The 27,988-nt window shown below is 36.8% G+C and overlaps 1 protein-coding gene across 2 annotated transcripts; it reads left to right on the top strand.

Annotated features, from left to right (window-relative positions):
- The first annotated feature begins 1 nt into the window (after position 1).
- apolpp (retinoid- and fatty-acid binding glycoprotein apolipophorin) lies at positions 2–27,455 on the top strand. Of its 2 annotated transcripts, none has more exons than XM_018518430.1 (26): positions 2–158; positions 7,867–7,893; positions 7,978–8,162; positions 8,787–8,969; positions 9,050–13,630; positions 13,729–14,238; positions 14,555–14,741; positions 14,905–15,121; positions 16,243–16,535; positions 18,829–19,023; positions 19,158–19,384; positions 19,856–20,343; positions 20,540–20,726; positions 20,820–21,040; positions 21,326–21,899; positions 22,041–22,288; positions 22,546–22,786; positions 23,283–23,522; positions 24,323–24,462; positions 24,846–25,000; positions 25,272–25,455; positions 25,651–25,789; positions 25,906–26,094; positions 26,366–26,611; positions 26,763–26,966; positions 27,108–27,455. In XM_018518430.1, the coding sequence occupies exons 1-26, from the start codon at positions 89–91 to the stop codon at positions 27,135–27,137; spliced, it is 10,161 nt and encodes a 3,386-aa protein (XP_018373932.1). In that variant the 5' UTR covers positions 2–88; the 3' UTR covers positions 27,138–27,455. The 2 variants fall into 2 exon arrangements, with proteins under 2 accessions (XP_018373932.1, XP_018373931.1); XM_018518429.1 differs by having other exon boundaries at positions 19,856–20,348; positions 20,542–20,726.
- The last annotated feature ends 533 nt before the right edge of the window (positions 27,456–27,988 follow it).

Here is a 27,988-nt window from a genome sequence, read left to right as displayed (position 1 = left end):
TGTATTCGCCCGTGGCCGCCGATCGTGTCATCGCTGATTGTGCGAGAGTAGTGTTAAAGTAGTTTGCGGTTCTCGGGGAGAGAAAGCCATGGGGCTCGCGAGGGCGGCCGTCTTCGCCGGCTGTCTCCTTCTCTTCCTGGCGGTCGACGCCTTAGGCAGTAAGTAAAGCGGAAAATGCGCCTCGTCGTTCATCCCCTTTCTGCAAAGTACTCCGGTACTTTATGATTTACCCTCTAAAGAGCTGGACAGTCGTTGCTGTCTTCTCTCTCTCTCTCTCTCTCTCTCTCTCACGTTCTTTCTATTCTTCAATGATCACAGAAGCATAAAAGTTATAAGACCGAGGAAGTACCGATTCCTTTTCCTAAATAGAAAACTTTCTTCGGTTGAAAAATGGTAATACGTATTGAGAAAAAGAACCAAGTAAATGTATTGAGGGTAGATCTCGTGTGTAAGGCGATACATAAATATTCTTATAGATTCTACTGAAAAGAATGCACAGTTTTTAGTTTTAACTTCGTAACTTTCATACTTCCATCAATATAAAATAGTTAGGGAAATAGAATAGCTGAACACGTTCACAACGAGAAAAAGAAACTTTGTGCACGCAAATTACAAAGCAATATGTCTATAAGTAATATTCCTTACTTTCCACAGTTTCCAAGAACCGATTATAAATGTAATCATAAGTTAAGATTTAATTTAAATTGTTTATGAATTGAATAAAAGGAATTATCATAATATATAATTAATACGGTATATTTGTACAAGTGCATAATTATTTTAGTGATGAACAGTATATGAGATTTTATTCTCTCGGATTGTTCTTTCGAGCGATTCTATTTTATCATAATAATGCTGATTTACGATATTCTGTATTCACATCAGTATTTTAGTCGTATTGCAGTATAACGTTATGATTAAATTATTGATATTTCTAAGGGCGCTCGTAAAGTTGGCGTCTAGTTGCGCGTTCAACACTCGAATACAAAGATTTAAAGCACGTTCTCCCTTGTGGACCTTTCAAGAAGACCGGATGACTTCGATAAGTCTTAATTTTTCTATCAAATTAAAGATTAATGTGCGAGTGTTGATAGAAAGGGTCAACGCGCCCGGCGCGGTCAGGTTTGAATATCATAAGGTTACTCGCTGTGTCAAGGATAGAGATTATCGTCGCGAATGGATGTCGAAATCCGTGATATTTCTGTGAACTACAGAATTCCAAAAGATTGGTAATTTGTAGACACTTTATCCGCACCATTGTTTCATCAGTAATTAACGCGAAAAAATTCTAGATAACAATGTGCTTCTTTTATACATTCATTTGTTATAATTATGATTAATGAAAATTTATCTTTGACGTAGCCATCGTGGCGTATTTACTTGATATGACATTAGATTCATCTTAATCGCACCCTCGTAATAGCGAGGGAAGAATGTTGGTCTTCTGTGCAAAATTCTGTTTTTTTTATCATCTTCAGCGGCGGTAATTCATTCATTGACATGATTTTATTTGCATTATCGACACATAATTTTTCATTTTCTGCTAAATTACATTTTATTCCAGATTTTAATTAACAATCAAAGTCAACACCTCCGCGCGCGTGTTTCTTTTATATTTGTGAATGAAGTATGGAACTTTTTATCGGCGAACGTGTTTAATGCTTTCTTATTACTGGAAGAAGATTAAAGAAAATTGTTCTTTCGATTACATTAGCGGAATAAAGGAAGAGAATGCTGGAGGCTTCCATTAACAAACAAGAACGTTTTAGATTGAATTATGTTTCAAGCAAAATGTAACGACAGTAAAGTAATTTGCGAAAGATAGTTATAGATATACGGAAAATCAATTCTTTAATTTTCTACAAAATTGCAGCGAATAAGTAACGAATGGTATGAATGAAATACTTTTTAACGAGCGCTCTTTTTTAAATAAACGTAACGAAAGTGCAGGTATTAATTTGCAAATATATTCGTGTATAGAATATGAATAAAAATTAATGTACGATCCACCGGTTAGTTACAGATTATTATTATCCCATCCGGCAGGGAGCTGGCGATAAAATATTGCTTATTCTGTAATAGTCGATTTTATATTTTTACTTTCTCAAACTTCTCGATATGAAAAACTCCCCGTTATACCATTGATAACTTTATCATATCTTTATATTTCTTTCTTTAATTAGTGTTGTTCGAGCTAATCTTGAGTAGTCGCCTGCATTAGTGCATACTAATATACATATATACACTAATATGCTAATATATGTACACTAAACATCCACACGAGATACATAACGATCATTTATGACCTTTCTTTATGAAACCTCTCTCGAATGTGAGACTCTCCAGAAGCTAGGCATTTACTTTCGAACTTATGTTACCGCGTGTTGAATGTAAAATTATAATAAGACTCATAATATACATTTTTTTTAAATTAGTTATAATAAAGAAACGGCTCCAATGACTAAAAATCAAATAATACAATAAGGAGCTACAAGCTAATTACAATTAATATTTATATCAAGAGTCTACATATCTCAGTTTAAATTTACTAACCTTGATAATGATCTTGTGTTAAGTCGAAATGTCTGTTTATAAATTATATTTAATTGTGATTTTTTAATTGCAATTAGCTTCTTATTATATTACTTACGTTTTCTTTTGCTTTTTTTCACACGCAAGTAAATTATTGGTTAAAATAAAGCCTGCGGCACACGATGCTTTTTTTCTGCTAGATTGCTTTCATTAAAATAAATTACATAGAATGCACCACAGAACGCAGAATTTTTAAACATACATCGTGTGCCGCAGGGTAAGTTCGAAATGACAGGGCTCGGTAATCAATATCGCTTACGGCATGAATATACTATCACATTTCTAATGATGGAAGCAATTAACGAAGTTTGCGAAGGAGCGGAACTCGACCGTGATGAACGCGGAATTCTCTTGCACTCTAGAAGTATAAACGAAATAGTGGTTAAAGAGTTCGCGTATGGCGTATCGGTGCTCTCGGAACGAGGTCCGTATCATTGAAACGATTACAGGTCCCCCGTGTTCGACCGGACATTTGGTAAATTGATCTGACGTCCCTACATCCCAGTAAAATAGATCCGATCTGACCGTTGCGACGTAACAAACGTTCTTTCACCGCCGCGCTTTAAAGTACGTAAAGGGAGCATATAAACGATACGGGACATCGCCGGTTCTCTCCGCGACACTCTCATTCCAAGCAAAATGGCATCGAGCGAAATGCGATTGCGATCGTCGCTTTCTGCCGGCGCGATGATACGTTTTTCCAATTGGCTCGGCGCTACGCGGTCGCCGTATTTTTTCCGAAACGCCGGAAAATAGAAACAATGCCGCGAGAACTGGATTTTTTTCATATAAATATATTCCTACAACCGCAACATCTCCCCATTATATCGAGTCACTCAACGGCCATTGAAGGCGCATTAAATTCCGTGATAAATGATTACAATGGCGCGCCTGTATGCGAGAAATGGAAACGCGATTGTCGGGTTAAAAATACGAACAGAGAATGCGGGTTCATCGAGGAGAAGGATCGACGTTTAAACACGCTGTGAAATAATGCAAGAAAGATACAGCGCCCCTGAGTATGAAATATGAAAGTGGATACTCTCTGTCGTTCACCGTGAATTTGCATAATGCATACGTTTAAGTAATATAACGAGAACGGAGCACCTCTAATCATGCAGCGCACATTGGGGAGCAAGCAACGCGAGAAATTATAGTTGCAATTGTTAGATTACGGCAAAATCCCGGCGAGAGTCTCTCTCTAAGCACGCCGGTACGTTTCATGTTGTACCTAATATACATCTGTCGGCGTTTCATTATTCAGACGAAATAACATTTAAAGAGCGTAATTATAAATTGGATTCAGGAATTGTGTTCTGCGTATATTCGTGTATAATTTCGAGATGGCTTTTTCAAACAAAAATTTAAATTATAAAAAAATTTAAATAAATATTATTTCTTTAATTTCCAAAATATTTTTTCGGTCAATAAATCTAAATAAAAATTTTATTAAAATCTATCTAAATATACCGATAAAATAAGTTTATCTATCTATGTATCTACAGAATAATTTACAAAATGTTTAATCGATTCTATCTAAAAATAATCAGCCGTTTCTATAAATATCTTGTTTGTCGCTCGGAAAAACTTGATTTCAAATCAAAGAGTAAATAATATAGAAAAGCGGAAGATAAGAAGCAATGAAGAAAAATAAAAGTGCTAATACAATTTCAAAGGATTTTCTTCGTATCGGATTTCTTGTGGATAAAACGTGAAATTCCAACGATAATAAAGAGGAATTGTATAAAAATTCCTCGAACTTGTAGATTGTCATCAAACACGAAAATCCAACGAACTTGTAGACAGAAAATCCAACGAACTTGTAGATTGTCATCAAACACGGAGAGAATTTTTTCTTAGAATTTACCCTGAAAATATGACAATCGTGGGACAACATTGTATTTCGAGAATTTTAATATAAATCTCTCTCATTCATTAATAAAGCTACAATAAGGTATAAAATAAGTTTGATTAATTTTACTGAAGTGCATAATAAAAATATTTAAAATATTGTGTTGTACCATAACTACCATATTTTTGAGATAAATTTTAAAACAAAATTCTCCCCATGTAGTATTTGTGTTACTTTTTAACATATTCATCTTGTGTTAAATTAACTGTCAAAAATTTGAGTGGACCGTTTGGGATTATTTTACTGAAGTGCATGGTAAAAATCTTTAAAATATTGTATTGTACCACAATCACCATATTTTCAGGGTAAATTTTAAAAGAAAATTCTCTCCGTGAAATAACGACAATTAGCAAAAGGCGATTGTTCACAGCATTATTGTAGAGAAACAATGTGCATCTTCACCGAATAGATTCATTCTTCTTTTAGTCTATTTTCGCGCGCAACTCCTACTTTCCTCCACCACCACCACCTCCTCCTCCTCCTCTTTTCGCACGCGTCGTTCTTTATCCCTTTGTTATATCTTTGTCCCTATTGAAGGAACGCTTCCCCTTTCTCTCTTGTTACACCTCATCTATCTCTTTTTCTCTTCATTTATTCGGTCACTGTTTTATTTTACTATCTCTCTCTCTCTCTCTCTCTATCCTTTTTCTTACGTCATCATCGTCTAAATAAAGTGTAATCTGAATATTCTTATTTATTGTGTCTCTGGTCACATCATTCTTTTAGAAAAAATTAATTAATATATTTTTTCTCATTTATAAAAGAATTATTTTATGCTCTTTCTGCCTTAGCGGCAACAGAAGATTCTTAGTAGAGTTTCTTTATTAGGGTGACCAGATCCAACTTAAGTAAATTAGAGGACACATTCCTTATTAAAAAGTAGGACAAAAAAAGAGGACATTTTAGGTTAAATTGTAATATAAAGTGAGTAGTATATTTGAATTCTCTCAAAAAAATAGAAGAAAAAGAGTACACTTAAAAATCTTAAGAACATAAAAACATGTATTTAGTATCTGTTAGCAAAAAAAACGGCTTTAATGTAATATAATAATCCCTAATAATTTTTAAATTTTTTATCGCAGATATATAATAATAATCTAGTGATTAGCTTACTATGTATTTTATGTGCGATGGACTTAATAATTTCCGGTTCTCTTGCTCTCTCTCAAAATAAGTACCAAAAACAGTACTTCCCAGACATGTTGAAAATCCAGCCGGACGTCCTTGGACGCTTTAAAAAAGAGTACGGAAAAGTGTTCGGGAAAAACTGGACTTCTGGTCCCCTATTCTTTAAATGCAATGATATACGTTTTTAGGCGAATTGTGAAGATTAGATTTAACTGCTTCCGCTGCGAGATACTTTGATTGCTTCAACGGAAACCTCTAATTGTCATATAAGTAAATAAATACAATTACATAACTCGCTTTTTTATTTTCTACTATTTGTTCTGCTATTTTTGTAGAGGTGAACATTTTGATCGAATCACATAAATTAATTTTACTCAACTAGAGTTTTTGTCGAGCAAATAATTATATAACTCAGTATAAAGTGCGCTGAAAACTTTGTATGTACGCATGTTTTTCGCTACGATTAATCTTAATAAGATATTGGGTAATATTTATAGCTGTAATCTGTCTGGCTCGTAATCTATCGTTAATGAAAAATTTATACATATAAACGATCTTATTTCTAATCTTATTATTGAAAAATTTATATTTGTAAGTATATTTTTTTCTTAATTTACATATGTAGCAGTACGTTAGATATACTTCTAAAGAAAATCGAACAACTTCGACTCCGCGTTAATTCTAAGAAAAGTAGAACTCAAGAAAAAAGTAGAACTTTAAAATTTTGAAAATAATTGAAGTAACAAATATGATATAACAAATAAGACGAATAATTGCACAAACATATAGAAATAAATATAAATAAAATAAATTAATGTATTTCCTCTCTCTGCAAAAAGGTTATGTATATAAATAATATTTTTAAATGTTTTTAAATTTTGATATTTATTTATCCATTAAAAACCAAGGTTTTTATTTATTTATGATATAAATTGCGAAATAGATCTATATATATGATACGTCTAGTAAAATTGATATTAATGTTTTCGTGACAGATGCATGTTTGTGAACTTTAAACTTCCGCCATAGTTGCTTAATGATATCCGTTATTTCTTCACACGTTATTTACTCAATAGTTTGATTTTTAACTCGAAAATGTAAGTTGATTTCAACATTATATCAACTGCTAATAAAACGCACCATTTGACTCTTAATGGAATACAATCTACTTAGTCAAATAATACATATTATCAACATTCTGTAAAAAAATAAATTTTTGCGCGTACTTTATTTATATCATGTCTTGTTTGTGCTTCATGCGTAATTTTGTCGTCAATGTTGTTTTTCCGAATGTAAAAACGAGATAAAGTAAAAATTAGAGATAAAGACCAGTATGCAACACTAACAAATATCAATGTTAGTTACTTATTATTTTTCGTAATATCTAATGTAAAATTAATGTGTTTAATTATTATGTTACGTTATAATAAAATAAATGTCATCTAATATTCGAAAATTGTTTCATATTAAATACATACATATTTTTATTTAAAAGTTGAGCATAACATAACGATAAATGTAATAAATGACTCTTTTGTACAATTAAAAATTCGTCCAAATTGAAAAATTCATCGAACTAAAAAGAGCGTAACGTAAATGTCAAATTACTACAGATACTACAATTGATTGATACGTTACCTTTCATAATTCTCGTTTAAAAAGTCACTTCGGTTTGGTTCGAATCAATTTAAATGTTAAAGGGTGAAACTATTGTGGCACTCATTAAATGGACTGCAGGTCCGCGGGCACCGACACTCTCTATCGAACAAAAATGAGAGTTCCATGGTCCAGGGTCAAGAAAGTCACGATTAACAGCACGTTATCAACGTTCGACCCTAGCACCGAGTTCATTCGATACATAAATATATTTTTGTCGACGTAATCTGTACGTCAAGCATAATAGATTGTGGCCCGTCTTTTTTCCGCCTGAGTTCGAATTTCAACAAAAAATTGTTAAAATCCCAAAATTAAAGTAATATTAAGTTAATATTTAAAAAATGTTCTTTTGTTTTTGTATATGATTTTTATAATTCCTTTTGTTATATTTTTCTGCAAACACATTTCTGATTAGTGTAAAAAAAGAAAGAAATAATTAACGTTTTCCATCCCTTCTATCATACAGGTCGTGTTATTTTAAAATAAAATTAATATAAATGATACTTATATTTTTGTTAGATAATCATACTTTTAAAATTATTACTAAAAATTGACACATAATTTTCTTTTTGTTATAGATAAATGTACAGTCGGCTGCCATGGAAGTAAGTATATTATTAAAAGTCATGAAAAAAATCTATCATAATTATTTTAAAAAATCTTATTAAATAAATTTGATTTTTCTTCAGTGCATGGAGGTAAAGGCTATCAAGAAGGACACACATACATATACGATTTGGAAGGAACGTCTGTAACATCGGTCCCCGATGCTCAAGGTGACGCTACCTTGAAATTGAAAGGTACTGTTGAATTGTCAGTGAAACCTGATTGCATTCGACAGATCCGATTGAAGGGCGTACAAATTAATGGAGCCGTAAGTATTTTTTTATTTGCTCCTTACATCACATATTTTTAAAATATCTGTGCTACAGAAATCTAATACTGACCAATTTATTACTAAAAAAGAGTAATTAATTACTTACAGTATTAAAAGCATTGAACAACAAGTTTTTTATACTTAAAATATGTAATTAATTACGGTCTTTCAGTATTAAATTAGCCAGTATTAAGTTTCTTTAAGAATGAACATTAGAAAAAATAAATATACAAAAAAAGAATTACGATAGAAATTAAAATAATGTAGAAATATATGAGACCCGAAGGTGTAATTTCGACTTTTTTTAGAAATATAAAAGAGAACTTTTAATATAATTCCACTTAATAACTTCCCTTAACTAATAATTCCCTTAAAAACTTTTAATTAACTACTCTCAACGAAAATTAGTTTATGATAGTTTATATGATTCGTGTTCAATTATATAAAATTTACTATCATCTATAAATATTGAATTATTATATTCTAGTCTCATGATATAAACTTTCATATTCTTATTTTTTCCATATAAATTATAAGCATAACAGATAAAGTTTGTTTCACATATTGGGAAACGATAAAAGGAGTGTAAGGGTGTAAAAATATATGTATGTTACTTTATAGCCAATATCGCTGCCAGATGTTGAAAAACATGCGCTACAATTCAACTATCATGACGGCCATATCGATACAGAGGTTTGTACTGAAGCCGGTGACTCACAAGCGTCTCTCAACATCAAGAGAGCGGTCACTTCCTTATTCCAATCAGCCATCATACAAGAATCTGGCTCTACAACTCATCATGAGGTATATCTATATCTTGATATTTATTCATGAAACTCTAGTATAAAATTATGCCAATGTAACGCATTGTTTGCTATACTTAGATCGACGTGCTCGGCGGCTGTCCGACTGACTTCTCTTTCCACAAAGACGGCGACTCATTGGTCATCCATAAAGAAAGGGATCTGCTTCGTTGTTCTCATCGTGAGAGTATTAGAACTGGTCCTGTGTCCGCGATCTACGAATCTCAGAAATCTGACACTCAATCGGCTCCGTTGCTGTCATCGCATCAAAAGATTGAGCAACGTTTCAAGCGCGGTATCCTGAACAAAGCGACCTCGGTCGAAACATACAAGTTGAAACCCTGGAGCAACGGAGACATTGGCACTAAGACGATTGTGCAAACCACTCTGACACTTAAAGGTGAGAAGGGCGATAGCCCGAACGCCCCAGTTTCCGAGCCGAAATCCCTGATCTTCGAAGCGCCACATCCTGTCGTCAAATCGTCAGCGGACACCATCGCCGCGGCCTTGAAGGCAACAAGCGCCGAAGAGCACGACAGCGTGAAGCATGATGCGGCGGAAAAGTTTGCACAGTTCGTCAAAGTTCTTCGCCTTAGCAGCAAGAACGATATTTTCGCAATTTATCAGAAAGTGAAAAACGGTAACGGTTTCGACAAGGTCCTGGACAAGAAAATCTTTCTGGATGGTCTCTTTCGCACTGGAAGCGGCGAAGCCGCAGAGGTGGTCGTAGACTTATTAAAGAGTCACGAACTTACTGGCGTCCAAGCGCTCATGTTCTACGCGAGTCTCGCTCTCGTCGATCATGTGAACCTACCGTCAGTAACCGCCGTCACTTCTCTTCTTGATCAGCCAAACTTACCGCGTCTTGGTTATCTTGGAATCGGTCAGGTAATCGGTAGGTACTGCCAGGAGCACAATTGCGAGAACGTAGCTGAAGTTAAACAAGCCGTTCACAAGATTCGTGAGAAAGTTGGCAATGGAAAAGCAAAGACCAGAGAACAGGAAAATCTCATAGTTTCGGCTTTAAAGGCGCTGGGTAATACCCAATATCTCGATGATGCTACTCTACAGAAATTGGCTAGCATTGCTGAAGACAAGAACGTCCGCAATCGAGTCAGAGTTGCCGCGATCGAGAGTTTGCCCACCCGTTGCTCCATGAAGTGGAAAAATATTCTTCTGAAGGTCTTGGCCGATCGTGAGGAGGACAGTGAGATCAGAATCAAATCTTATCTATCTTTGGTCGTCTGCCCCTGCCAGCACGTCGCTAGCGGTCTCAAGGAGACTTTAGATAAGGAAACCGTCAATCAGGTCGGATCGTTCATCCAAAGTCATTTGCGTAATCTACGAGCATCTGCCGATTCGACTAAAGCCGAGGCGAAGAGGCATCTGGGTCAGATCAAACCGCGAACCAAATTCCCAGAGGACTTCCGCAAATTTTCCTTCAACACTGAACTATCATATGATTTAGGTGGTGTTGGATTTGGAGACACCTTGGAAAGCAATGTTATCTACAGCCAGAATAGCTTCGTGCCACGCTCTATCAATCTAAACTTGACCACCGAGATATTCGGAAGACCCTATAACTATTTTGAGCTCAATACGCGTATCGAAAATCTCGACAGATTGATCGAGCATTACTTCGGACCCAAGGGCCGTTTGACGGACAATGAAGTGGACGAATTAGTGGACAAGGGAGTAGACAATGCAGAGAGCATCGCTAAATACATCAAAGAAAAAGTCAACAAATTACGTAGCAAGCGTGAAGTTAAACAAGGAGAACTTGACAAATTCGCAAAGGGTGTGAAATTAAGGAATAACGAAGTAGATCAACAGCTTGACCTCGATCTGTCCGTCAAGCTGTTCGGTGTCGAACTGGCCTATCTAACTTACGACGGTAATCCCGCGCAATTAACGCCGGAACATATCATCGACAAGATATTCGACAACCTTGAGGATGGGATCAACAAGATAAAGAAATTCGATCACAATCTGCAGAGTCACATGCAGTTCTTCGATTTAGAGGTCATTTATCCGACAAATCTAGGTATAGCTCTCTCTCTCGACGTGATCGGTACCAGTGTGGTTCACATAAAAACATACGGTAAGATAGATATTCCGGCTATCGTAAAGAACCCGGATAACGCCGAGGTACACTTTGGCTTAGAGCCCAGTGCTTCCATTCGTGTTTCTGCTAGCATGGTCGTTAAAGGATTCGATGTAGAGTCGGGTATGAAATTCGTCAGTACGTTGCATACTGACACGGCGACCGATTTGACGGTGAAATTATTAAACGGCAAAGGTATCGATATAACGGTTGGCGTACCGAAGAAAAAGGAGGAAATAATTAGTGTTAGTAGCGAGATCCTATTGAGTTCTGGAGATACTTACAAAGCTGCAAAATTCGGCAAGGGTAAATTATATAAAGACTGCTTCGAACAGTTGTCCAATATTGTGGGAATAACGGTTTGCGGCCACGTAGAATTCCCTTACGATGGTATCGAGTCGACGCAAAAAAGAGCACTCTTCCCTCTGAATGGTCCTTCAAAATTCAGCCTTACTAACGAGAACATCGACCTATCCAGTGTTCACCTCAAAATCTATCATGACAAATCACCCAAGTCTAGATCATTTGAAATCCTGCTAGAAACGCCAAACAGTAAAACAAACAGACGCGTGTCTTTAACCGGTGAAGCTGCTCTCGAGCCTAATAAGCACGCTAAACTATCTTTTGATTCTCCCTTCAAGAAAGCCTCCGTTGAAGCAGTAATAAAGGAAGAACCTCAAGAGCGTTCACTCACAATTACCGTGCACAATGATAATCAGGAGTATTACGGCCGCGTCGGTCTCTTAGCCAATGGTGCAAAATACAAGCCCATCTTGGAGTACAAAGTACCAGAGCATATCGAGAGGTTAGCGAATACCAAGACCGGGCTGAAATCATCTCGCGGCGGTCAGCAATACGAGGTGCAAGGTACTGTAGAAGTGGTCGATCAGGACGGCGGTAAAAAATACGTATTCGACAAGGTAGCCCTCGTTGCGGGTGGTCAGAAGTTTGTCGGTCTCGACGGTTACGTTCAATCTGCAGAAAACGCCGCCGGTTTAGACATGAAGGTGAGCTACGGCGAAGAATCCGTCGCTCTCAAGTTGCAAGGGAAGAAAAAAGAAAATCGTTACTATTCGATCAGCGCTTCGGCATTGCCATCAAAAGATCCCAATATCGGATTCAACATCCAGTCCGAACTTGAAAAGGATGCGTACGAGTACAAATACAATCTGATCTTCATTCACGGTCCAGATCAGAACTCCAAGACAAATCGTTTCAGCCTCGAGCATCATGCTATCGCCAAACCAAACAAAGCCGGGCAGAACTTCGTCGTGGGTAGCTCTACTAAGATCTCGTATCCAGCTGCGAAGTTAAAATTGGAGCTCGCAGGCAAGGCCAAACCTAATTCTCTCGAGGGCGAGATCGAAATCGGTTATGAACAATTCAAGTTTGGCTCAAAGCTGTCCGCGGAACAAAATAAAGTCAAAACAGGCGACTACGAGATCGAATTCGAAGGCGAGCTCTTGCAGAACAGTATCAAATTGGAGTCCAAGCGTACGATTGTTGACGCACACAAGAGCAAATATGAGAACAAGCTCGAGCTTATACCGGGAGGTAAATACGAGGCCGATGCACTGGTTACATACAATCACGACAAGAATAACAAAAACTTAAACTTTGAGCTGGACAGCGACCTGAAGCTGGACGACAAAAAAGTTAAAGTTTTTGGCAGTTTGAATGTCGAGCGTCCCAATATCCAGTCGCAAGCGTACGTCACTGTCAGTGACGTCAAGTACGTCGATTTCCTACTGAAGCTGCAGCAGCAAGGCGCAAATCCTCAAGGCAGTTTGACCTTGAACGTGAAGAATTACCTGAACGTCGCGGGACAGATATCGATGCAGAACGGCAAAGGTAATGCGCAGCTCAACATTGATTTGCCAAAGATCAATCGGAAGATCAAGGGAACCGGCGACTTGACGGTGAGCGGCACGCAACACAATGGTGACTTTGAGCTTCTACTCGATGTGGAGAAGGATCCGAAAAAACGTATCAAACTATCCACCGCAAATGACATAAAGAAAAATGGTATAGATACAAAGAACGTAATCGAGATAATGAATCATAAATTTGAACTGAACGGCAAGGGTAAGTTAGATGGCACCATACACGAGGGCGAGCTGACCGTCGGAACGGACGTCACACTACCGGGCGGTCGTTACCTAGTTGCTAATTTCAAACGTACATCTAAGAAGAATGAAAACCAAAAATATACCATACACTTGGATGGTCAGTTAGAAGACCATGAATCTAAAGGCGGAAAATCGCGAAAACTCACGTACATTGATGACATTACTGACTTCGATTGGAAAACGTACACATTCCTAAAGAACATACAATTGAAGGCTGTCGATTTGAATGGCGACAATGGGCAATTAGATTTAGGCCTCAAGAAACTCGTCGATACCGATGGTCACAAGAAAGTCGAGGGGATCAACTTAAGCCTGTCAGGATCGCGTATGTCGCGACCGTTCAATCTGCAATACGAATCTACAGAGGACGATAATGGCAAACTGTCCTACAAAGGGTCTTCTTCCTGTGGCAAAGACTTCAAACTGAAGGTAAGCGCAATAACTTTTTTGATACTTCTCCTGTCATGGATACAGGTGTGGCAAGCGTCTATAAAACTAGGTGTGTAAATTTGCGTTATTGTTCGCAGAGTTCCGGAAACTACATTCCCGGTAATGACGTTGACAAGCCCTGCACGGTCAAAGGTAACGCGGAGTTGATATTGCCGTCGGAAAAATTACGTAACATCAAGCTCGACTATTCGTACGATCTATTGGTCCAACCTGAATCGGCCGGTATCGTTAGTCTGAAAGAATCGACGACGCTCACTTACAATGACGATAAATCTATCAAGCTCGATGGAGCCTTCAAGAGCTCAGGAATCTACGATGACGAACATCCTTATGAGAGCAACTTGGAATTCGATCTGACCATTCTCAAGATACCGCCTATCTCTCTCAAGGATCATTTTAAGTACGAACCCAACGATGACAAGGCAACCATTACCACCAACACAATCGTCAAGTATGACCAGAAGGAGATAACTCTCGCGCTCAACCCCGTCATATACAATCGAGATTTAACGTACATCGATGTAAAGGCCAAGGCCACCACCCCATACGAGAAGCTGCATAGTATCGACCTTGAACTCAAGCACGAGGTACCGTTTTTACAATGCTTTTAATTATTCTTCATATGTAGTAACTTCTTACCTAAGATTTAAACTGAGATTCTTTCCGTCTCACTGATTACAATCCGCTAACTGAATTATGTGCAAATCTCTCGGGATTATTCCGCTCAGATATTGCTCCCCTGTGTTTCTCCACATTGCGTCATTTATAATAGTTTACCGCTGGTAAAGTAAGCAGCGTGGTGTTTAAAGCAAAATAAAATTTACGGCACTCGCCAAGATTGCCGCAGGATGACACTGACTATCTATCACGCGTATCTAATTTTTTTTTTATTTATCTTTGAAGAGAGAAAAGGACGGACAAGTAAGAAAAACTGATGCAGCCTTGACTTTGGACAACACAAAGTACACGCTTAAGAGCGAAATTCAAAGCGGCAACATCTCTCCGATGATACACATAATTGGCACTTGTCCGGCGGGAAAAACAGAATTACTCTCGAAATTCAATAAAATTGGCGAACGTGAATATACAGGTAATTTTCATTGAATTCAAGCAAAACAATATTAAATTATCCGTTTTATACTTTTTCTATTGCAAAATATAATATATTTATTGTTGTATATTTTTATTTAGACAAGTAATATTCGCCTTACATTCTTCTAAATGTTACACGAGCTAAATAAATTTGTTTGCAGGTGAATGGAAGGTCGAGACGCCGAAAGGCTTTGCTGTTGCCGACGCACACGTCAATCTGAATGGCATCGACAATTTCATGATTAACGTTAATTTGGACAGCGACAAGCTCAAGCATCGTAAGATTCACGCCGAAATCGCTAACAAACCTACCGCCAAGACCGGCAGGCGAATAATCATCACCGTCACTAGCGACGGCAAAAACATTGTAACCGGAAGGTACGCTGCATTTCGTTACAGAAACGGCGAAACATGCCGATCAATTCATGCAATAATTCGAAACAATGATTCTACGTCGTATTTTAAAGTTTGTAATGGAATTAATAATAATCTGGATGAGAAAATAATTTATACACGGAAAGAACGATTTTGCTGAAATACCTGAAAAGAATATTGTTGGATCATCAAAATAATTATATAAGAAACTCAGCAATGCTGTAAAGTTTTTATATTCCAGTAATCATCTTGAATGTCCTCTGTAATTATTTTAACGATCCAACAACATTATTTCCAGATTTATATTTTCTTCAAATTTTATAGACGCTTCACAGCAAAATCGTTTTTTCTATTGTACGAGCGCGGGAAGACGAGATTGTATTCGAAACACAGGAAGACTACAATTCGCTTTCTTAACAGTCCTGACTCCTATTTAGCGATCCTGTCGCTTCTGCTAAGGTCGATATTCTTGCAGTAATTTTAAACGATGTTTTCTGACGGCGATATGGACACCTCTTTCACGTATGTAAAGATCGATCGCCTACGTGGTGACAAAACAAAGAATAGAAGATGTCTGCAAGTAATTAACGAAAGGCCGCGAGGTCGTTTTTAAAGGAGATCAGAGATACAACAGAAGTCGTATCTCCGTTCACCCCGCTATGTAATTTCATCGATTCACCGGCTAAAATTAATTCAAGTGGTTTCCGAGAATACATTCCAACTGCCGCAGTCCTTTTTATTCGCGTCCCATCGAAATCACCTCGATCGAATCGTAAAACGTAAAAAGGGGTTAAGCGGTTTAGCCGAAAATGTAGAGTATCGATCGTGTGGCGTTATAAAAAGTATTACAAACATTTATTTTCATCTAGTAAAAATATCTGTATATTATTCGAATAAAAGAATGATAAAAACGGGAATATCAATTTCGACGTCGGATATTTAGTCTTTTGAATATTCAAAAATACCTGCAGCTATTTATTCTATATTCTTTCCTCTAAATACAGTTTTACAAAGAAAGTTGAGGAGAAATTGAAATTTAAAATAAAACAACGTAAAGGGACAATGTAATGCGTGAAAGAGAGGAAAATGAATGTATTTAAAATACGCTTGTGATTTATTCGCAGCACAAACTACAAGAAACGCGACGAGGCCGGTAAAATCACCATCGAAGGAAACGGCAATCTTAAGATAGGCGAGGACACGAAGAGCTCCTCCTTCAAGTATACTCGCCAGCAATTGACTCGCGAGAAGGATGGTGAATCCGGCGTGTTAATCGTCCTGAACGCCAAGTTCGATCCGGTAGCTATCGTGGGCGAGCTGAAGCTCTCGAACAAGGAGGTCCTCGTTTTCAATAGCTACTGCGAGTTGAGCAAGGATTGCGCTCATTTCAAGCTTCAATCGAGCTACGATGCCGACAGTAAGTCACAAATTTCGTGTTAAGCTATTTCCCTTGAAAAGAAGATTGCAATCATCGTAAGAGAGGCAGTTATATATATATATATATATATATATATATATGGTCTCTAAAACGATGTTTATCAAATAAGATTGGATTTAGGTTGTTTGCAATCGAATATTTGAATCTTTATTTTTAAATTTGTTTTCACAGAATCACATTTTGCAATATCCCTCCTTTTTCTCAAGTTTTCTTTTCCGTTATGTATTTTTCGTTAACGGTTTGAAATTGAAAAACAGAAAGCCATTGAAAATTTATAGTCGATGAAATAAAACAACAATGTGTTGCTATTATAATAGTGCTATTATAATAATACTATTACAATAACGTTATTATAAGCGTATGTAATATATTAATAATTTACTATTAGCGTGTGCTCCCGTTTAATCTCGATGAAACGAAAATTACAGCGTGAGAGTTCAACAATATACCGTAATAAAAAAGGCTTTCATAAATAAAGAACGGTAGGTATTTCCACAGGCGCGCTCCTGTGGAAATACGTTACCTCGATGATAGGCTACCTTGCTTTGCGTGTCGGGCCGGCCCTTTATTAAGACATGCTTCGTCGCAACGGGCTTGAATTCGTAAAAATGCAAAAGAGAATACCTACACGGTGACCGTATATGATAATAATAAACCCTCGCGAATCGCACAAAAGATACCGAATTGTATTGTTCCCCCGCGGCGTCTCTCAGGAAATCATCTTTATCAAGGCTCCCATTCGTACATGCAGATCCACCCCCTTCTAAATAATTAGAGAAACCCCCGGTCCGACAGTGGACCATCCACCGACGACGCGTGGAAGCATCTTATCATCCTCGTCATCGTCTGTCGCGTGCATATTTCGCAGGAGTGCGCAACACGTCGCAATCCCTATGTATATACATACGCACGTGCACCCGTATATACGATGGAATTTCGCAGAAGAGGATACATGCTTGTTGTGTATTACTACCTCTTGTTCGCAGGGCCTAGAGCGGATCTCGGTCGATAGGCGTTCTATTCTCGCGTGATCTGCGCCTAATTCGTGCCTCGCCTCAGTTATTAATAGAGCTCTGGAATTGCATCTCTATGCGCGACGACGACGTTGCGGTTGGTGGTGGTGGTAGTGAAGGTGGTGGTGGAGGACGATTGCAAGCGACAGCGACGTGCCGCCGCATTAACTCGAGTGCACAATTCATGCTTTTTTTTTATTTTTCTTTCCTTTCTCTCTTTTTTTTTTCTGTCCCTCTCCCTTCCCCCCTTGATGAGATCGTGTCGCGAAGATCGCGATGCGAGAAGACAGGCGTGACCATTGCGGGTGATGGCGGGTGGTAGCGGAGTTATACACGGAGCGATACATAAGGAAAAAAAAAAGAAGTTGCTCGACGGTGCGGAATGACGTCACGCCGCAAGGGCGTGTGCTCCGCTGACGTACACGCGTCTTAATCCTTTCTAGCACTGCGATGACGTGTAGCGCGATAAAGTTTACTTCGTTTTATTTTTTTTCCCCACCCTTACCCCTCCCTCCCTCGGGATCAATTTGGTGGTTGTGGCCTATCGGGCCCCCCCCCCCTCGAAAGTTTACGGAAATAAAATTTCCGCGATTAACATCGACCGAAGCTACCTGCATGTAAATGGGGCAACATAACGAGTTTCTAATGAGAGATTAATACATTATGATCCTTTTACGATACAGTCCAATTATACTTTATAAAAAATACATGCTCAATGTTTGTTTATAATTTTATCACAATTGTTGCTTTTTATCTCTGATTGTGAAATGTCATGCGTTTACTCACTGGATTCTTCAATTTGTCTAATAATTTTAATTATCCAATCTTATTTGATAATAATTTTATAATTTGATATTTATTAAGAATTCTTATTAGTGTTACATAATTGTTGCAGCTTGATATGCTGTCAAGAAAGTAAAGTCGAAAGTAAAGTTAAAAACAAAGTTGCTGAAATATCACACGTTCAATCACTGGGTTCTTAACTAACTTGTCTAATGGTTTCGATTATTCAATTTTATTTGATAATAATTTTGTAATTTAGTATTTAATAAAAATTCTTATTAGTGTTAATTACAGCTTGGTAAATATAAAAAAAATAAAATTGAAGAAATGGATCAATGTATTTTAAAAGTATTGTACGATAAGAATCATCTCAAAATATATATGAGGGATTATTAAAGATATTCTTATCCATCACCTTTTAGTGTCGACTTTTCGCAGAACAATTCTCATAATTTATATTTTCGTTCGTTTCACAGATAAGAATAATGTAGATCATGAATTAACAGTGGAAGTAGACCTGAAGAAATTCAATGTGCCGGTTGAATTTGGATTAAAGACGAACACCGTAGTTAAAGATTCCAAGCTTGATCACTCTGCCAACTTGTACTTACACTCGTCGAAGGACAACTCCCAGTATTCCTACAAAGTCTACGTTCATCCTAAAGAAAGCGGTAGAAAAACTCTACTTCTCTATTAATAACCTTTATTAATTAATATAATAAATATCGCAATTGCGCGCACGTTTTAGCTTCAAAATTAATCGTTAAGATAAAAATTAAAACTTGCTTGTTATCCTTTTTTACAGCTGTCATTCTGACTTTACCCAGTCGCGAGTTGGCTGTCATTGGCACATTTGACTTGCCGAAGACGAAACAAACCGGAGCATTTAAGGTCGATGTTTCCGTTTACTTGGACAGAAAGAACAAGCCTTCCGACAAAACTGGTCTAACCGCCAACGGCGATATTAATATCGAGAAGAATAGTGGATCTATCAGCGGAGAGGTCAAATTCATATATCCATCTCAGCCAAAGGTACGTCAGCGGATATATTTCCACAAAGAGATTTTTTTAATCTATACATAGAAATTACATTGAATGACGTCCGAGATTTTTAAATCTGTATGTAGAAATTACATTGAATGACATCGATGTTAAACAAAAAATGAACTAAAAAAGCATTTCCAATTTGCTTCCAATTTCTACGCGAATAAGGTCAAAGCTTTCATATAATATAAAACTAGCGAGAGAGAAAGAGAGAGGGAGAGAGAACGCACCTCGGCAAAGCCTTTATTGTCGATTTTCTCGCAATCTAGCGAGAACGTTGAGTTTCATCGAGCCACTTGGTTATAAAAAAGGCAATATAATGCGTTCTCTGTCGATTTATGCCCGATTTATGTTCAGCTTGTTTTTCATTTTATTACGTTCTCATTATTTCGAGCCAATTGCCAGTTAGTTTGATATTTGATTTTTAAATCACTTCGAACGCGTATTTCTCTCAATCAGGATATAGCAGTGAAAGGTAAACTTCATTACGGCGGCGACCATCTGCTAGATGCAAACGTAGATATCGATATCTTCGCCAAGAAAACGCAAAAGATCAACGTGGTGGCGAAATTAAACCGACAGAATCTCGACAAGGGTCACAACATCACCAGCGTAATCGAAGTGAACAGCCGTGGGCAACAACTCAAAGTCGACTTGAAATCACACTTGGCGATCTCGGATTCTCAATTCGGTTTCGGCAGCATGTTATCGTACACAGATGTGCATCAGAAACCGAAGAGCCTGGGTGTTCTGTTCTCTGCGAGTTACAAGGAAGCACATCTACTTGTAACCTCGCCTAATAAGGAACTCCTAAAATTAGACACAAAATTACAATTTAAAAAAAATCTGCAGAAGTTTGACTCGGAAATCGTGATTGTGGGCAATAAACCTATTATAGTTAACTTCGAAGCGCATGATTTCAACAGTTTCACTTATTCGGAATACCAGCAAGGTAAAGTTTATTTTAAATTATGTATTTTATCTTTTTTTTTTTTTAGGAAAGGGGTATTTATATATTTTTTGCTTTAATATAACGTATCATTATATTATATCTAGATATTATATCGCTGTGAAATTGTTACTATATATTTGCTTTTAATCATATAATCATAAATCTATATGAATTGATCTTTCGGTGTTTTCAGATAATCCCAACACGAAACTTATCATCGAAGGACGTGTTGTACTTGGACAACTGGCCGAGATTCATGCTGACGCTTTCAAAGCTGGAGAGAAGAAGAATTTGTTCCATGGTTTGATCCACCTTGATGAAGAAAAGTTCCTGAAACCTGACTTCGGCTACAACAAAGACAATGTTGTCCACGTGCTCGTGAGTACATTTTTGTACAACAATTGTATGCCACATAATGCGATGTGATGGCTGTAGTATCGCTTCACTGATTGTATTAATAATGTAATTTAGGAATATTATCGAAGCCACAGTATCGGGCTATTGAAACAGTTCAAGGATGTCTCCAACGATATAGGCAACGAAGCAGAAAGAGAATTGAAAGATCTCGTGGAACATTTGAAAAAAGCTCAACCAAACTTCAAGTCACTCTCAGATTATTACGAGACTGAATTAAACAAGCTGAAGAACGAAGTCCAAGCTGATCAGACCATCAGAGACATACAGGCTACCTTGTAAGAACTTAATAATCTTTAATAATTATCGTCAATTATATATACTTTATAATCCTTTTCGATTTTACATAATATTCAACATTCATGCAATTTTCTATTTTGTGAAAGACAGTAATAAAACATTTGTAATATTCCTGTATATATAATCACTACACACTTATATTACGATATATATAATAATAATAACACCCATGTATATAAATATATCCTTTTAAGTTGAAATTTAAATCATTCGTAGGTCTCGTTGAATTATCGCGTGTATACTTATCGATCGTATTCTTTCAGCAATAAATACTTCGGAACTATTATCCAGGCCATAGGGGATAGCTTGAAACAAATAACCATACGATTAAACGAACTTGAAAGAGAGTATGCTGAAGTAGTATCCAAACTCGAAGAAGCGTGGAATACAGTTTATCCTCAACTAAAAGAATCTTATAACAAAATAGCTAATGCATACATCAATTTCGTCGATAGCGTCGCCAATGTTTCTATGGCTTATCTCAAGACGTTACTCACCGTGATTAATGAACATCAGAAAGAACTGAAGGAATTAGCAATCGTGGCTTCGGAGATCGCTCAGGATATTGCTAAGATCGTATTTAAGGCTGTCGCTCAAATTAAGAGCGACATCGAGGAATTTATCATCTTGTTGAAGAATCAAATGAAAGCGTTACCAATCTTCGATATCGCAAGAGAGCAATATCAAGATATCTTAAACCTTAAAATTCCGGAAACTGTATTGGCCTCCATCCATGAACTCAGCGAGGTCATAAAGTCCATGCTACCGACCGAGGAACTTCGACAGCTCTTCAGCACTACTTATGAATACATCATGAAGCACGTCAAACACGAGAAAGTAAGTTTCCTTACCCGTCTTACGTCACATTTTGCCATTTCAAGTAGTACCCTTCAAACGATCGGAAGTACCCTTTAAATGGTCCGAAATTACTAAAATAGCAAAGTTCTTGAAATAATAAAATGTAATCGTCTTGCGTAGGTTGATAATTCCAGTGAGATCAAGAAAATCTATAATCATATGCTCGATGCCATTGCATCTCTCGTCAAACTTCTGGAATCCAGCGGTAGCTTAGACAGTCTGATAGATGACTTATTTAATGCTCATCTTCCCGCGGAGTTTGAAATGTTATCGAAATTGCCAATGATCACATCATTCAAAGTGTCTCTCGTCAGTCTGATACGCAATAACGAACTACCATCTCTCATGGATCTCTACTACACCTACAGGTTCGTCTTTTCCACACATGTGTGTACACACACACACACACACACACCACACACACACACACACACATTACTTCTTTTCTAACTTTCTAGTTTCGTTTTATTACGTTTTATACTTTTCTGTAAAAATTTTACTTTTATTAAAATTGAAGATAAATGTTACAGTTTTCGTTACAATAAATGTAATATTAATCAATGTAATCAGTAATAATATTAATTAATGATTATCTAACAATAATCACTTTTTGTACTTTAAACAGGCCAACTCTGCTTTCTGACATCGTGCCTCCCTTCAGCAAAGTCGGCATCGTCACTGATGGAGGACATATCTTCACTTTCGACGGCAATCATCTCAGTATGCCTGGTGATTGCACTTACATCTTGGCCCAGGATATGCAGGACGGCAATTTCTCTATCGTCGCCAATTTTAACAAAGGAAATCTCGTTAGCGTGACCGTAACGGAGCCTAAAGAGAGCATCACGTTGAAGAACAATGGCAACGTAAGTTTATTTCTCTTATCTCTTAACCAATTTCCTATAGCGCTGGTAAGTTAGGTTGGTGTTGTATGTGACATGAATTGAGAACGGGGCAAATAGTTTGGAGAAAAGGAAACGAGAAAGAGAGAAAGGATGTGTGGGAGGGTGAAACCACTAGATCGCTCTCATACAGTATTCCGTGTACGAGTCTTATAATGCAATCCCGTATTGAACTGTAACTTTGTAAGTTTACTAGGGAGCTCCAAACTTTGCTGACAAGTCAAACTCTATTATCCTCGCGTCGCTTCTCTTATAGACGTACTGAGCGAGGAAGGAATAAAAATTGCTGTTGTTCATCTTTCGTCCAAACTCTGTTACTACGAGCGTGAAATCGCACCGACCTCGCGCCCATTTTCCGCAATTTTCTGCTCATTTTTGCGTTTTATTTTTTTTTGTTAAGAAACTCTTTTTTCGATGTTTTCGCGCACACAATTGCATTCGCGCGTTTTTTTTTTTACAGATCCTGGTGAATAACAAACCGGCCGATTTCCCAGCCAGCACGAAGAATCTGCACGCGTTCCTCGTCGTCTCGGCTCCGAACATCAAGTCCGACTACGGTGTGCACGTTCTGTGCAGTCCTAAACACTCTGCAATGCTTTGCATGGTTCACGTGTCCGGCTTTTATCACGGAAAATTACGCGGTCTTCTCGGTGATGGTAACAACGAGCATTACGACGACTATACGTTGCCGTCCGGAAAGGTGAGTGTAGTTTGTTTTATCGTTAAATAAATAGCTCCTCGTGCAGAAATATCAGAGGCAAAAGCTCAGTTATACCGTTGCACAATATTTCTTAAAAGGATTTCGTTAATGAAGATTTCATAAATTATTTTTTAATTATGATAGATTAAAGAAGCGACTTCTTTGCATACAGCAGAATAATATAAGTATAAAAAATATTCTTTCCTTCTTTAATTAATTCTATTATGAGAAAAGTCGGAACTGATAGCTTAAGTACGCTAGAAGCAAAATGAAAAATGTACACACGTTATAAATATTTAATATGATCTGCTTCCTGTTCTCGGAAGCTCGTCTCTCATTTTCTCGGCGTCGCGCTTCTATTCATAAGACCTTGTGGTAATATCGCTAGACTATAAATCATATTCTTTATATACTTTTGCTTTTCTTCCAAAGTTTTCGCTTCGATCAATAGACAAATATCTATGTGATACGGCATAATTCTTTTCCAAAGGGATCACGAATTCCCAAGGAGATCAGCATTCTTTCGTTGCGAGATAGATATCCTAAGTCCGTAATTTGTGTGCGAAACTGGAACAACCAACGTTTCTATATCTGTATTCTTAAGTGAAAAGATAAAGTACGTCATATTTCAGTATGCAAAATTTCATCTGTCTGTAAGAATAAAATTGAATGTTCTACTTTCGAAAGTAAAAATAAATACGACGAGTGTTTTGCAACGAAAGGATCTTACGTCGTAATACGGTAGAGATTTGCAGTGCTTGCAGTGATCTCTAAAAGCGCCCTTCTCGCAATTGAAACAGATTACCGAGAGCGAGACTGAATTTGCTAACGGATACAAACTGAAGCCCGATTGCCCGGCTGTGAACGCGATCGATCACAAGACGAAGCAACGTAATCCAGTCTGTACCGACTACTTCTCCGGCCAGAAGTCTACTTTGAAGTAAGTTTATTCGCCATTTAAAAAAATACGATTAAACCAAATTGTCAGATTACATAGAGAAAATATGATGTCGTAAACTCAGCTGTACGGAATGAAAAGTTCAAATGGGCACTGCTTCAGTTTGCAACTACCCAGTTCTTCAAATATTTGAGATTGAATAAATAACAGTTTATGAAAAGACGATAAGATTAAATGTGTTTATCGCATTAGAAAATAAGACAGTTCTTGAGATATAATCCGTGAAATCTTATCGCGAGAAACTTCCCGTGTATTACATATTTAAGACGATATTCCACGAATACTCGAAACAATATAATTATCATAATCATTTTATCGTTAACTTAGAGGCAATTTGGAAATAATGTTTCTCCGTCATGTTTTAGAAACTGCTTCAACTACGTTAATCCGACTCATTACCGAGACGCTTGTGACGCTGCGGCTAACGGAAATCCGCAAGCTCCTTGCTTGCTCGCCTCCGCTTATTACGCCAATTGTTATTATAAGCGTGTTTCCGGAATAAACATTCCATCCACTTGTAGTAAGTTAAATTGTTGACTTGTACTACTTTACAAAGTACAGAGTATGATGTTAATACAGTATTAATGCAAAGAAAATCAAAATTTCTTGTCGGAAATAAACTTTCTTAAGACGCTCGGGATATAGAAATATTAAACGTTTCTTATATTAGTTACATAAAACGTAGATTTACATAAAACATCTCGTTTTAAGATAAATACAAGATTTGAAAGTCAGACAGAGATATTGATTCTTAGAAGAACAAACATTTAATGTGTATCATAATATTTTAGTAAACTGCAAAGTTGGTGAGAACACAGTTGCCATTGGTGATACATTCAGCGTCAAAACTCCGAAAAATCAAGCTGACATTATCATAGTAATCGAACAAGTTGAGGACAATGAGAAAATTTTTAAAGATCTGATTCCAGCATTGATAACCGATCTAAGAGAGGAACTGAAACAACACGGCATAACGTATGTAAACATTATTCTTATAAAAATATCGAAATATCTTCCACAAATTCCACAGATCAGAAATCAACCGTAAAGATATCTAGAAAACGTTTGAAAGATCAAAATGCGCTTTAGGCTGTATGAATTCATACTGCGACGCAAACGCCATATTGTGATATTTCTTACCTTTCATTCATATTGATTAAATCTCAATAGGGACGTCCACGTTGGTTTAATTGGTTTCGGCGAACACATGAAGTGGCCGCAGCATTACACTTCTAACGGCAATACTAACATTGAAGGTGAAGTGAAGAATATGAAATTCGAGAAACCGGAACCGATTATTACTTTCGAGGTGATTTATAATTTTACAGAATTACATCAAATTATATATAACATAAAGAGATACGAAATTTTTTATCTCGTCGACAGTTTTTTGATATACGATATATAATACTTCAATGTTTACAGGAAGCCAAAAAGGGTAATTACGAGAAGCAGGCGAAATACTTAGAGCAAAGAATAAACTTGGAGTTAGGCGTATTAAAGTTGACTGATGCCTATGAGGAAGCTATTAACTATCCGTTCAGACCTGGCGCAGTAAAGGCCGTCATCGCAGTCTTTGCTACCCCATGTGAAAAGAGTCCGTTGCCATTATCGGTGAGCTTTTATTTTTCGTTATATCACTAATTAAAATCCATATCGAACATATTACAAGCGATATCATTCCATATCTTACAACTGTAACTACAATTTGCAATTTATTTTTTGTAAGTTTTGCGAATTATAATTCCGAACAAAAATGAGAGAAGCTAACTAAAGTTATGCGCTAGAAAGAAAACTAGAAATAATCTCACAGAAAATACTTGCAAGTATATTTTGTTATACACTACTAATAAATAAGAGATTCTAAATGCTTTCAATCTTTCAGTTACAACAATTGAGGCTTATACTCGGACTGAAGGTGTACCGAGATTTGGGACTGGGCTACTATCAAGTGTACTATACCAATGACATCCAGGTATCCGGCAAAGTGCAAAAGAATATTGTTGGTTTCGATAGTGACGGTGTATACGTATTCGCTGACAGTAAGAAGAAGCCATTGAGCGGAAACACCGATCTCAAATCCAACATGGTCCTCTCTTCAGTTGACGTGTGTGCCGACTTTGCTATCGCGGTAAGTATGCAAAGAAAACAAAAAGAATCGACTAAGCGTCTCGAAACAGATAGTTTTGAATTAATAAAGAAATTAATCACTCTAAATACATAAGGAATAATAAATAATGAAAAGAATAATCAGGTTGTTATTACATATAATATTGTTGCAGTCTGGTGGAACGGTATTCAGTTCCAATAACTTTATTGATGCTAAACCGAATCAAAAGAAGCAATTCGCTCAGGTCACCGCTAGAAAGATCGCTGAAGACCTCACGAATGTTGAAATCGAAAAGGATTGCGTGTGCAATCAGTACCACGTATTTGGACGTGCTCACTGTAAGATCGTGGGACGTAAGGAGAAGGAACAACTCGCAGTAAGTGTTCAAACGATAATTGCAGTAATAACCATGAGCTGCAGACGCTATAGCAGTTAATGCCAACATAATATATAATTTTAATCAAGGTAACATCGAGATTAGAAATGATATGATTTATTTTATGTTATTAAATTACAGAGACACACGAAAGGAGGAGTGAAGGGTTGAAGGAGCCACAGTACTACGCATACTATTATTACTAATTAATTTAGATGTAATCTATTTGTTACTTTGTTACAATATCGTAAAAGACCTTTTACTAGAATGATAAGTGATATAATTGCGTCATTCGGTCGGCATCGCCGATCTTTCACAGATCGAAAAGAATGTCGGATGCAAGACTTGAATTGTGCCTCATGACAATTTCCTTCGTTTTCTAGATCTAACATAAACATACAAATTAATGTGAATGCAATAAATTGGTGTACCATTTATCGATGTACAATTAGCGATGTTTTACAGAGAAAAATAAACATTGAACATATCGTTTGTGTGTAATAAAAACTTGTTAGTGCCCTCGTTAGCTCTTTGCATGTTTTACCAATATTTTTATATGTATTCTATTCACATCGAAAAAATAAGCATTGTAATTATTTTATATTTGGCGCGTACAGAATTTCAAGAAAAGCTTTTGACTACTTTGGAGACTTTACATCTTAACATCATTCTGAAGTGATTCCGACATCAAGCGTTAAAAAACTGATTTTAGATAAGATTTCAATTTCGAGATGTACCATTATTGTTCATTGTAATTCAAGCTTTAAAAATTATGTCAATTCTATTTTGTGTCTACAAATTTCTCAAACGCAAAAATTTAACTTCTTACTAAGAAAAAATTCTGGTTGAAAATGTACGAACCAGAAGATTCTGATCATATTAATCAGTACTCTATTTCAACTAGAATTATAATAGATTACCATAAAATTCTGATTCGTCTATTCTCAATTAGAATTCTAATTAATGCAACTCTTTTTCCAGTGCTTTGACATAATTTCAAATGTTTTCAATTTTCTGAAACT

The sequence above is a fragment of the Trachymyrmex cornetzi genome, unplaced genomic scaffold (genome assembly GCF_001594075.2).
Source record: "Trachymyrmex cornetzi isolate Tcor2-1 unplaced genomic scaffold, Tcor1.1 scaffold75, whole genome shotgun sequence".
NCBI lineage: Eukaryota > Metazoa > Arthropoda > Insecta > Hymenoptera > Formicidae > Trachymyrmex > Trachymyrmex cornetzi.
Note: the sequence above shows the minus strand (reverse complement) of the source record. Positions and strands in the feature narration are given on the sequence as shown.